The sequence below is a fragment of the Corvus kubaryi genome, unplaced genomic scaffold, assembly GCF_017639235.1.
Source record: "Corvus kubaryi isolate FWS band 111438036 unplaced genomic scaffold, C.kubaryi_AGA036_p1.0 37292, whole genome shotgun sequence".
NCBI lineage: Eukaryota > Metazoa > Chordata > Aves > Passeriformes > Corvidae > Corvus > Corvus kubaryi.
The window spans coordinates 144,573-157,566 of record NW_024581091.1 but is presented as its reverse complement, the minus strand read 5'-3'; the positions used below and the strand labels follow the sequence as shown (position 1 = coordinate 157,566).

The following is a 12,994-nucleotide window of genomic DNA, read 5'->3' as shown; positions in this document are numbered from 1 at the left end:
TTTTGTGCTGCTGCTAGATCTGTTGTCAGTTGACACCAGCTGTGATTCCCTGGCTGGTTAGGTTGGGTTGGTTTGTTTTTATGCTGGATTTTTGGGATCATGGGAAATGAAGAGTACTGATGTGTTTTTAGTGAGCAAGGGCATTGTTTTCTTTGCCTGCAGGTAAAGCTGCATTGCCAAAGGTGAACGCCTGGGATCTGGGGAGAGGGTCTAAGAGCAGTTAAGGTTAATGAGGTTGTCGTCCTTCAGCAAACTTGTATATGAGGATTTGGGGTGGTTTTGTAGCTGGAATATGTGTCACAACAGGTTTTTCCAGTATTTTGTTTGTGGGCACTGTCACACTGTACCCTTGATGCATCAGGGAGTTGTGTGACAGTGCAACTCCCACGCACTGATAGAAAAAAAGGAAAGGTCAGGTGAGAAATGGGGATGGAAATTGGAAATCCTCAAACTGTGTCTTTCTGTCTCACTCCTCCCTCACACCTTGTAGCCTGCACTTAGCACTGGCTGCCTCCCCAGGGTGCTGCCCTTTAGCTACTCACAGTGACTCCCAGAGAATTCTTGTTTTCACCAGGCACCAAGCCTTCCATCATTTAAGTCTCTCAGGAAAATCTGTTTGTTTCCTGGCTATCATGGAAATCTCCAGCAATCCTGTTTCCTTGTTTTTTTCAGCTTGAAGACTATAAGTGAATATATAATTAAAAATATAATGAAAAGTCCCATCTCCTTTAGGAACAGAGGGACAAGTGATGGATTTGGTTGAGCTAGATAGTTTATTTTTCATCCCCTTTACATCACTGCCATACCACGTGATCTCTGGGTTTTCAGAACCATCATGCATGATTGTTAGTTACAAGAACCATCACGTGTGATTGAAGTTTACTTCATCTTTACACTCAGAAATATCACTGATTTCAGTTTTTTAGTAGTGTAAGAAGCACTGTAAGAAGAAAACACACACCTATGTAATCACCACATACCTCAACAATGGTACTTAACCCAAGAATCACTTACTGGGAATAAATAAATGTCAGACAAAGACTGTAAATGGCTTTGCTTGCTATGAGAAAGGGCTGGGCAGGGGGATGAATTTCTGCAAAATTTGACAAAAATGAGAAATAGGAGATGACCTCTCTCTTTAGAACTAGCATCTGCGTTTGTAAATTAAAAGAATAACTGCATCTCCACAGGTTCCAAATGAATTCCATGGATGTCTGATGCTGATAACAAATGACTGTTGTACGTCTTCCCCAAAATCCTTGCTGTGACTGTGATTGCAGCTCTAATTATGGCATAACAGATGCAGTGTTGTATAGCACCCGCCTTCTTCAGGATCTGTAGCTCCCCTTACTTCTACATGAGTTTTCTCATTTTAGTCTAGAATTTACTACTGCTTGCAGTAACAAAGAAGTCGCTCTTAAAGTAAGGAAAAGAAAAAAAGATTTGGAGATAGTTACACTGCTCACATTGTTGTTGTGCTGCAGATGTTCGTTGTGTTCGCAGACAGCGCGATTGTGGGAGAGTGAATTCATGCCTCACTGGGTCCTTTCCACTTTCTCCAGCCTCTCCTTTGCTGAGTAAGCAGTTAAAGGGAGTTTTTTTCTTTTGTTCCCCAGCCTTTGCTGCTGTTTGAGGAGGGCAAGTTACTTGGCTGTTTCTTTCAGCTGGAAGTGGAACGGTGTCATTATTTTTTTCTGTTCAAAGTATTTATCAGAAGAAATAGAAGAATGCATTTACATTTGAATGCTGCTCTGTTGTTCTTCCAACCCAAGGAGGAGGTGATTTATTTTAGTAGTACAAACTAATGCCTTGTGCTGTGCCAATCATGCTGCCATTGTCTGCTTTGATATTGACAGTGAATCGTCTCTTGGATGTTACAGTTGTGACCAAATACCCGGTTCACGTGTATGGGTTTGGGGACAAGGAAGGTGTGTGAGCAGCATCTCGTGCTGCAGGGACGCTCCATCCCTGGAAGTGTCCAAGGCCAGGCTGGACGGGGCAGGTTGCTTGGAGCAACCTAATCTAGTGGAGGGTGTCCCTGCCCATGGCAGGGGGTTGGAACTAGGAGATGAGCTTTAACAATCTTTTCCAACCCCAGCCAGTCTGTGACTCCCGACAGCGTTTCTCCCGCGGAGCATCACCCCCTGCCCGGGTGCGCCGTCCCCACCCGTCCCCGCGCCGCCGCCACGGCAACGCCGCCGCTGTCGCTGTGCCCGCCCCCGGCCCTGCCCCGGCGGTGCCACCCTCGGCTAGGGCTGGGCGCGGAGCCTGCATGGCACGGCACGGCGCCGGCAGTGCCGCTCGCTAGGATGAACGAGGAGGTGGCCCAGAAGAGCGACGGCGGCGAGAAGTGCAACGGCGGCAGCCAGCGGAGGAAGAGACCCAAGAAGGTGGGACCGGGATCAGCAGCGGAGCCGGGCGGGGAGCGGTGCTTGGGGTCGCGGAGCCCGGGGGGATGCTGCTGCCCTGCCTCCGCGAGCAAGGGCTCTCTCCCCGTCTGTTTCTATGCGGAATCGATAGCCTTGCGATAACCGAGCCGGATGGCTGAGCCGAGGGGGTTTTCTGTGTTTTTTGTTCTGTTGAAGTTGGTGTCATTCGGCAGCGGATGCTGCTCAGCGCAGGTTTCCCTCGGCTGCCCTTAAGAGAGCGGGTGGTTTGTTTTGACAGAAGGTGATATTGGCTCATGTGCTGCTACACATCCCTTTTCCTTCAAGCTACAGAGACGGAGGTTTATAAACCTTTGGTTTATTTTTCCGGAGATGGTTCTTAAGGTCATATTATAAACAGTCATAGAAATCCATTGCTGGCTATTGTACCATCCGTGGTAATTCGGTGATGCTAATGACAAATACCTGGGTAAAAACGTGAATTTGCCCAGCCACACCCAGTTCCCAAGGCACTTTCTCTGCGTGTCCAGTCGTTCTGTCACAAATGGTTGATTTGCAAGGTATAGCCTGCCGTGCCCGCTGCTTCAACCCCCCGGTTGAGGTAATCGCTTTTTAATGGCTTTAATTGCAGGCTGCTATTTATTTCTGTTTGGGCTTTCTCTCCCCTTTAGGAGGAGAGATGCCTGTGGTGCTGCATAATTATGACATAAACGGGTTTACAGTTATTCTCCCCTCCCCTTCTTTTATGTCAATTGTTATAACCTGAGTTACAGCTCTGAAATGTAGGGGACTGCTTACAGGGTGAAGAAGAATTATTTAATCCACACACAGCATACACTGGTGAATTTTTCAGTCCCTTATTTTGCATAGAATTGGCATTTTAACCCACACTGTATGTGGGCAAGACAAATTGTTACAGATTGTAATAACGCGCAGACACGTATTCAGCGACTTCTGCAAGGGCTTTGACCTGGTGAGGAAAAGCTCTTTTGCAATAGGTGACACTGTTAGGCCCTTTTTTATCACAGAGGGAAGATTTTGTACCTATAACCACAAGGGTATGAGAGAATCCAGTCTAAACGAGAATTTGAACAAAAACATCCTCACCCCACCCCATTGTGCTTGGAATATTGCCTGGATCTCCACACAGTGGGGGATTTTATATAGCATCATGGCCTTATATTTAAGCAGAACCTAGTAGGAAAGAGGATACCTGCTTTGTCTCGCCTCTGAATTTGAAAGGTTTATTTGTGTGGGTATGGAAATCCATATAAGGAGGCAAAAATCAAAAGATTAGGTGCATACCCGATGTTTTAATTGGACTGTTAGGTTATCTGGGAACAATGTCATATTAGGAGAGAGGTTTTGAAGGTCTAAGGAGTCAAAGTGGGTGTTCAGATTGCTTCTTTTTTAATCTCTGCATTTATGCTTTCTTGTTTCTCCATTGTTTTCTAAGTAAAGTGGCCCAGAGCCTTTCAAGGTTGCAACAGCTGCCAAATGAATGCTTGGAAAGCATCTCTTATATTGAGTCTCCATATTCAGAGTCTTCCAACAGCTGATTCATCTTCGTTTTTCAAAAGTATAATAAATGCTTGGGTGTTTCCTTTTACAACTAGAAAATATAAACGAGGCACTTTCAACTGACAGATATTAAGCAAAAATATTGTTAATCCCTGAGTTTGGATGCAGTAGATGTTGGTGGCTCAGGTCTGTTTTAGATAAGCTCTCACCAGTCTTTCACCCTTAGTGGGTTCATGAAGAAATACAGCTCCTGCCGTTGATATTTCTTTTAAAATTCTACAAATTATATTCTGAAAACCTCAAAATTGGTAGCTTTCTTGATGAGAGAGATAGACCCTGGAATAGCCAAGAGTACAAGAATTCCAGGTTGAATTCCTCTGTGTTTTGACTAGGTAGGCACAATTTATTTTGGGAACAGAGACACAAGTGCCATGTGCAAGAGCTCCAAAATCCCAAGTAATGTAGCCTGTTTTCAGGTCCTGAACTACTTTTGCTGAACAAAGCTGCATTGCGCCAGCCAATATGCCCTCTATCTGTTCTGTGGAAGTTGATCCCTTTTGTGTGGATAATTAAATATTAATTGATCTAGATGAGTTTGATCTGTGTATTGGGAGAGGCAAAGAGCGGCTCTTCTCAGATACGGCGTCCAGCTGGATCTTCTGTATTCCACCATGGTGTCCTAGCTAGGAAGCCATGCACAACTCTCTCTAATTTTCAGCAGTACCCTGTTTTTTAATGTGTGCACACTTTAAAATAAGAAGGCTTCAGTTTTGTCTTCATACAGGATAGGAATAATGGGAATTTCCATTAAATGGGGAAAATTACTACCTACGCAAAGCCAAATTTAATCCTTGGTGATGGTTGTGGCTTTGTGTGTTCTGGTGAGTCAGTGGGCTGCTTTAATAGGTTTGTTAATCCAGTGGTAGGGTTGTGTCCAGTTTTCCAGTTTTGCCTTTGTGTGATAACTGGGATATGATCAAATTAGTGTTCCTGGGAAGAAAGTTCATGTTCACACAATTCTAGTATTGGAGAGCACAGGGTGCAGTAGTGGACAGGGCTTGTTCTGCTGCTGGTGTAACTTAATGGAGATTGGTGTTGAAGGAGTAATGCAGCAAGTGATCTGGAATTTGTAATGTGTTAGTGTTTTCCTTCTGTCTTTTGCCAAGTCTGTTGCAAAGGGCTCAAATACTAAATTTATAGAATTCATTTCAAGGATGGTTTTTTTCATCCTACAATGTTTCAGATGAAAACCAACTACTGTTGATCATGTGGAAAATGAAGTATATTCCTATATCTAGTATTGAAAGCACTGATGGCAAAGGGGTTTCTAGGAGCCGTAAGTTCTTCCTAAACTTACAGGCTCTTCATGAACCACACTGTTGATGGATCAATGCAGAAATAATCCATTTTGGCTTATTGCAGAATTCCAGTCTTTTCACTTGTCTTGCTCATTCTTTAAGAAAAATTACAATCTTGGAGTCAGACCCATATTGGAAAAGACTTGGAGGAAGTTGTAATGTCGATTTAAAGGAAAAGAAATGAGACTTCCTTTTCTAACCTAAGCATAATGTCCTATTTTAAATAAAATTGGCTGCATTATGTGAAGTACTTCCAGTGAAAGCTGTATACTTGATAATGCAGGCATTACAGTGTACAAGCTAATCCTTTTAATTAATTTCGATTACTTAAGACTTTTTCTTCCATGCATAAGGTAATTGAGACCCATTTTGGAATACAAGTGTCATGTTGGTCACTTATGTTCAGGAACAAGAATCTCAATGTACACAAAACATGCAGAGAGGGATTGCCAGAAGAGTGAGCTTGTCCTATGCAGAATCCAGAGGAGTTTAGCTTTAGTGTGCTTAAGCAAAGGCAACCTGGGGGGAAAAGGAAATGAGGCTCCTCTGCAGCCTTCTAATAGGTTTAATCAGATAGAAAGCCAAGAAAAACTTAATTATGTATGAGATATGATTTCTATAACATATCACTGGACTGGATTCAACTCCTTCGAGGAGGTCCCTCTTGCTCCCATGGTTCTGTGCTTTGCCTCTGTGTCATTTACAGTGCCATAGTAATATTGCACAGTACTTTAATTGATGGCAAGTGTGGCTATTTAAGTATTTGAAAATGTTTGTTTACCTGGTTATTTCACCCTTGCAACTACCAAATTTAATGGAAAACTGAATGCTGTCAAAAGAAGGGTTTGAATCAGTGACCATCTCTCCTGAAATTGGCGTGGGGGCTGGTAGGACAGCAGTTCCAGTTTTCTGGGTGGTGTTTCTCTGAATTGCCCTCATTCCACACTTGAAAAGTCTCCCTGTGCCTTCTCTAGTTGCTGCTCTTTGCCCCAGTCTGCTGCTATACTGGTGACAGACAAATAGCTGTGGCCACACTGCTCTCGGCTGTGCTGTTTGGTGATCCAGCTGGCATGGAACCGGAGTGTGCCACCTGAGAGAGATCACGTCCTCTAGCTTTAGAAGAAAGGAGCTTTTCCTTCAGTCAATAAGCAGTAAATTGAACAGGCAGAAAAGAGCTAATGAGAAAAACCACAGGATTTTCTTTCTTTCAGCAGTAGATCTCTAAAAGACTTCATTACAAAGGAAAAGTGGTAGTTTCAAGTTAACCCAACTCACTGGTGTTCAATATTGCTAATTTTACTGGTAACACAGCTGCTGTAAGGCTGGAAGGTCTTACTCTTCTTTCAGCTGAACCAGTGGGAGAGAACTGGAACTGCTTTGCTTTCAGAGGAGCTAATCCAATTTATATGAAAGTATAAATTGGATTAGCAGAGGAATGGTTCTAGAATTTGCTCTATAAAGAAGAGAATAGATAGAGAAAAAAATGAACTTGTTTTTTAGTCATGGACAGGTTTGTTAAGAGTGTTAAGGGTCAAACCAGTCGTATTCCTAAATGTCTGCCCTGTGCTTTAACATGGTTTGCACTATCATGAATCTGATGCAACTCCACTGCTGTTCTTGCACTATTGAAATCAGGATTTGCTTGTTCCCTTTGCCTTTTATTCCTATCACGAGTCTTCCAGCACATTTTGTGCCAGGTGTAAAACTAACATTGTAGCTGCAAATGCTTTGCTGTATTTAGCTTTAGTTGCTATGTGTGATGGTAACAACCATCAATGATGTGTATTTCTTCCACTGTGGGATAGAACGTCTCACCTCTGTTTCCCAAGTTGCATCAGCAAACACCCCGTGCTTCCATCACAACAGCTCCATGGTGAGTGATGCTCTGGATAAACAATTTCCATTTACTTAGAGCAACAAGGCAGGGAAAATAATTGACACTGTACTGTGCTGTAAATCAAGTCCCTCGGGATGGGATTTCAGAATTTGCTGAAAGTCCTTGCAAGGAGTTTCAAAGATAAACCGAGACTTTTCCTGGAGTTTCAATGCTTCCAGATAGTTGTTTATTAAGTCTTATCAGAGGACAAGAGCCACTAGCGTGACCCAGGTACAGCATAGAGCACAGAAAAGCAGGAGTGAGGCTTCTCTATCAAGATTTACACAGCTTTTTAAAGATAATTTAACCAATAGTTACTAAAAACCTACATTATTTTCACTTTCCTACCAATTATTCAGTAACATGACGAGGAACTGCGGAATTTTCTATCCAATCATTCCAAACTACTTTTACTGCAGATCATGGTGTAGAAGAAGATTTAGAGAATAACAACAATCCTTCATTTTGATATTTTTTACTCTTATCTATTTACTACAAAGAGAAGCCCAAAACCTCTGTATTTTTCACCCTTTGACAATCTTACATAGTAGTCTGTCACCTAATTCACACCACTGTATTTTCTAGTTCTTGTCTGACCGTTGGTAACTTTTTCCAAGGTTGGAGGCTAAAACAGTGTTGTTCAGGGGGGGCAAGAACCCTTAAAAACAGGCAGAGAAATACTCTGGGCACTCTGGGTTCCTACAGATAATGATGTGTGCTAGAGCCGAACATCTGGACTAGAGTGTTTTGTGTTGTTGTGGGTTTTTTTTTAGCATCGTAAAGTGTGTAAGACAAGAGTGCACATGGTCTGGGCCCCATGGCTGAGCCTGGCTTTTCTAGGTCTATATATTCCCGTGTAACAGGGTCACTTCAGCTGTTGCTGTGCTCTGTTGTATCGATGCCATGAGCAATGAACAAGTCTTAGAAGGAACACAACTACTTGGTAGGTTAAATTCCTTCATTGTGGCCTTTAAAGGTAATATACATATTGTTTTAAAAATGTTCTTGTTTTCATAACAGAGTAATAGGAATCTGCAAAGGGATGGAGTTGTTTTAACGTATTAGCAGACTTGTGCCAGTGGTGCACTTCACAGATTAAATACTGTGAAGGTAACAAGGAGGAGATGATCTGGATCAGTGGTGACTGTTACAGGGGATGGCGTGGCTGGTTGAGCCTGCGTCCGCCTGCTGCGCATTCCAGGCTCCTGATTTATCATTCACAGTTCTTGCTCATTTTCACCAATGTTTGGCAAACATCAACTGAGTCAGAGAACCAAGTCCCTTTTTCCCCAGCCAGCTTTCCTTTCTCCCTGCAGGATGCCTGGGGCTGTCAAGTATCGCATTTATTGTATCGCGCTCACGCATCTCACAGCCTTGTCACGCGTTCCTGCGGTGACAGAGGCTGAGCTGGGCTTAAAGCTGCCTGTCCTGGCTCTCTAGGGACATTGGGGCCATGCTGGAGGCAGCCACATGCTGTCTCTGCCTCCCTGCCCTCATGGTGTCCCCCTCTGTAACCTGCCTGTCCCCATCAGAGATGCCTTGTTTTTGTGGCACCGTGTCCCTGTCTGTGCTGGGCATGCTGTGTTGATGCTTTTGATGGCATCTCTGGCTAGGGACTCTATAAATCGAGACTGACATATGCAGCACGTAGATATTTAGGTTACACACTGTGAGCCCTGGAGCTCTGAAATGCAAGGAACAGAGGGAGGCCAAAAAAATACTAAGATGGCCAGAGGCTTTTCCGTTATCATTTATTTTCAGGAATTAATTATTTCAAAATATTTCCTAGCTGATTATGTAGGCTTCTTTTGTCTTGGTGACAGAAATTGCTGAGCTGAAAGTTTGAACTTCCTGTCATTATGCCTCCAGTGTGTAGGAATAATCCAGTATTTCAGTTTTCAGTAGAAATTTGCAGTTCTGTTATTCATCCAGTGGGATCCTAGTAGCTTTTCATTTTCTCATTTATTTCCACTTCATTTCATTGTTCTCTGGCCCCAAATACAGGAGGGAAAAATATTTAAAAAGTAGATGGAGGTGGGCCGATGTGCAAGGCTCCCTGAGAGCAATTTCTAAAATTGCATGAGAGAGGCAGTGAATTACTTCAGGTCAATTTTGGTAAAAAAATCCTAGTTGTAAGGACATGTAATTGATTGTCAAATTCATCTTTCTCTATTTTAAATGTGAATATGGAGGATGGAAAACGTAGTATTATATCTTTATGTTTTACACAAAAAGGCAGTGTATCCTTTTGGGCATTGCCAGTCAGTTTGGCAATTGATTGTTTTCCCCAAACCTTCCTGAAATAAAAATGTTCATTTGGCATGCAGCAATTTAGGGAGCAAAGGTAGACACCAACCCACATTATCTCACCTCTTCTGTGGTTCCTTCCAGCTGGCTACACTTGGGTTACAAGCAGGTACACAATTTGTAGCCTACTTCTGTTTTCTCTGGGTTTAGTTCACACACATGCACACACCCACCCACCCCAATTTAGCCCGTGAATGAAGTGCTCTCTGGGGAGTAGGATCAGCTCCAAAGGAAAGGATAGAGTAAAAGACAGTAATTGCAGCTGGAAGTGATTTTCTAGGTTAAACAGTGTATAGGTTTCTGCCACAAGCTGAGCGCTTCAGAAGGGATTGGTTGCTTTTATTTGTTTCATTGAGGCTTGGCTGCCATGCATTTATATTACACTGAAGTACTGGATCTCAGCAAGCAGAGTGTATGGATTTCAGCTGGCACCAGGAGTGCAGGTTCCTGCAGCAATATAGCTTCATGATCAGTTAAATCTGCTAATTGTTCCACTCCTAGGGTTCCTTTATAGAGCAGGGTTTGAAGTGTGTCAGTGTAGTGGAGGCAGCAAAGAACATTGGTAGTAGTTTTGAGGTAGTAAATGGAAGTGGGAACTGATGTTTATAAACAATTTACACCTTTCTGTAGGATATGCCATTCTGAACCTTGTTTGTCTCGTCCTGTGTTAAAAATTGTGCTGCTTTCCTGTGATCAAAAGACTCTACTAGTCCTCCTCTTAAAAATATTTTAAATGTCTAATACATCTGGCAGCTTTCAGTATGGGAGAGCAGATGTCAGCGTATAAATGTCAAGGAACAGTGGCAGTTATTCATGGCGTGAGCCATTAGAAACCTCGTCTGATTGTGCTGGTGGAGACATTGGTATGACCTAATCATAAAGTGAATGAATGGGCATCAAGACCAGGAGAAGGAGGCCCTGGGACGTGTGTGTGTGCACTCGGGTGCGTGTTGTGGTGCCGTGTCCCAGGCTGTTTGTGTTTGTTTCCGCAGCATGGCAACGGAGCACAGTGGGCTCCAGTCTGTGCTGGATGTCAGCATGGGTTTGGTAAAGCCAGCGGGGCCCTGCCAGCTGCCATCAGCCAAGGAGCTCTTGTTGCTGTGCCCCTCTGACAGAGCAGAGCAGGGTGAATATCAGAACAGAAGCTCTGGAATGGGCACATATTTTCCAATCAATCTGTGATTCATGCTCATTAGCTTTGAAACACTGAAGAAAGGCGCTTTATGAGCTGGCATTTCCATTTGTGCTTTAACTGCTTTACCCAGGCTGAAGACAGAACGATGACTGCAGCACTTGCGAAAACAAGGGGAAGAGAAAGATGGAAACGTGTTCTGTGCCTTGTCTAAAGGTCACTGCCCTGGTTAGAGATCACAGCCTCCCACTCAGCCCTTGGATCTGCTGATAGCCTCTTATTTGGTGTGAAATACAAGTTAAATGGGTCAAGCGTAGAGTTACACATTTTCCAGGGTGACACGTTTCCTTCAGAGTTGGGGAGGAAAGGTGTGAATATTCCCTCCTGTACCTTCTATTCCCTGCCTGAAACACAAGCCAGGCTTTCATTGTTGCATTCATTTTTAATTAACCTCTTGTGATGGTGCAACAGGTGTTTCTTGAGGAAACCGTGGCCCTTGCAGAGCTTGCAGTCACTGCAGTTGTGTCTGGAGGTGTAAGTGTGTGAGGGCTTGTGGTTAATTACATGTGATGCTGCGTATTTGTACACGCCTCTCTCCCTGCTGCTTATCAGCAGACCTGCTTTTTTCATGGCCACATCCCCAACAGAAGCAGCAGGCGATGGCTTTTAGTTGGAAAACAGCTGCCAGGAACTCATTATGCACTAATGTACGCTTCAAGATTCAAGATTGCTCCTTTGCAGAAGGAGCTTAGGAGTGTGGCCCATTTGAAATGTGGCTGACAGCAATTAGGATAGCGATGTACAGCATGCCTTTCCTAGAAATCATTGTTAAAGACCAGTTACTACCTCTGACCTGAAATAATACAGTCTGGATTGTACTTATACTGCACTTCTGTGTATGGTATCCCAATTTCTTTTGGTGATTGAGGAAAAAATTCCTGCTGGAAATCTCTTCTGCACATTGTAGTTTCATCCAAATAGAAACCAGATGCATTTAAAAAAATCCAAACCAAACAATTGCTGAATGTAAGTGGTAAATACAATTAATGAAATTCATCTTTTTGATATAATCCAAGTGATGAAGATATGGTTACAAACCATATGTATGTAACAGTATGAGTTGGAATAAGGGAAGCTTCATGTGTTGGATGTTGATGCTGGAGCCCATAGTTAAGGGATCATTCACATGGGAAAGCACATTTGAACTGGGACCTTCGTTTCTTTTCTTCCACCTGTCCTCTTGGGAGGATCAATGTGATGATGAATTTTAGTTTAGTTTAGTTTAGTTTTCCCAAAGGAGGGAACAAATGGTTAAGCTTTTACTGAAACTTTCTGAGAAAATGGATGTAGTTGATCTCCCCAAAAGAGAAGCCCTAGTTAATACAGAAGGAAACTGAATTCCTACGATTCTAGTCTGAAAAGTCTCCAAAGTCTTCCCTGTGTCCCAAGTCCATAATGCAGCTGGGGCATTTGTAATCATGTTCAGAAACAAGTTCTGAAAGTGATGGGGTTATGGGTTTGGGTCTCTCTGTTCCAAGCCTGAGGCCACAGTTGGACAAATGGTGTGAGACAACGCTGCCACCGGTTGAATGTTCTTTCCTGGGAAGCACAGTAAGAAATCCACCTGGGCTTGAGCTCCCCTCTTCTGCCTTGTACAGGACACAGGGTGGGAAGGGATGGAAATGAGCAGCTGGGAGCATTGAGAAGGTGAGGCTGATTTTATTGTGAGGGTTTCAGTGCTTGACTAGATCATCAGGGAGATGCTTTTCACTATTATGTGCTTACAAAACCCTTTATTGGAACAGCTTGAAAAGCAGGTAATTATTTAGTGCTTTTTTTCTGTCGCAGGAACGTGAAATGAGAGTGAGATTTACATTGCTATAATGCTTGGTTCGACCAACTGAGATTGGGCTGCCATTCTGATAGTGGTGGTATTAATATGAACTCATTTTCTCAAACAGCATTTTTCACTCTTGCAGCTAATGTGCTTTATGGGAGGAAATTGGTATCACTGCAGGCAGTTCAGGCAGTTGCTTTGCAGTGGTTTGCCTGGGGCAGCCTCGGGTGCAAGGGCCAAAACAAGGCTGAGAATCCAGTGAGCCTCAGCTCTTCTGCATCCCTCCTACTGCTGGGGACCAGCTTCAGGAGCCTTTATTCCTCACAGCCCTCCTCTTTAAAACCCTGCCTCTTCTCTGTGCTTTCCCTGCCCTTTGCTTTTCACCCAAAGACCTTCTGAGCCCAAAGTCTTTTCTCAGAGGTTACTCAAAGTATTCAGGGACTCATTCAGGTTGGAGGTGCCATGGAAAGTGGGCCCTTATTTTAGCTGTGTTCAAACAAAACCCACAGCTCATTTTTAGAGCCTGAGTCAAAGCTTGCTGAACTTCCTGGAAGGATTCCATTAACTTTAGTAATT

The 12,994-nt window shown here is 43.4% G+C and overlaps 1 protein-coding gene across 14 annotated transcripts in view; it reads left to right on the top strand.

Moving 5' to 3' along the window:
• Positions 1-12,994, top strand: part of ANK2 (ankyrin 2) — a 247,997-nt gene that overhangs the window by 90,465 nt on the left and 144,538 nt on the right. For 9 of the 14 annotated variants that reach the window (XM_042026825.1, XM_042026822.1, XM_042026820.1 and 6 more), the window contains exon 1: positions 2,258-2,390. The exons of 4 other annotated variants lie outside the window; for them this stretch is intronic. In XM_042026825.1, coding sequence (XP_041882759.1) covers positions 2,310-2,390 — 81 coding nt within the window. In that variant the 5' untranslated portion in view covers positions 2,258-2,309. Of the gene's footprint in view, positions 1-2,257; positions 2,391-12,994 lie in introns of those variants that run through there. One more of the 14 variants, XM_042026815.1, reaches the window with a different exon arrangement.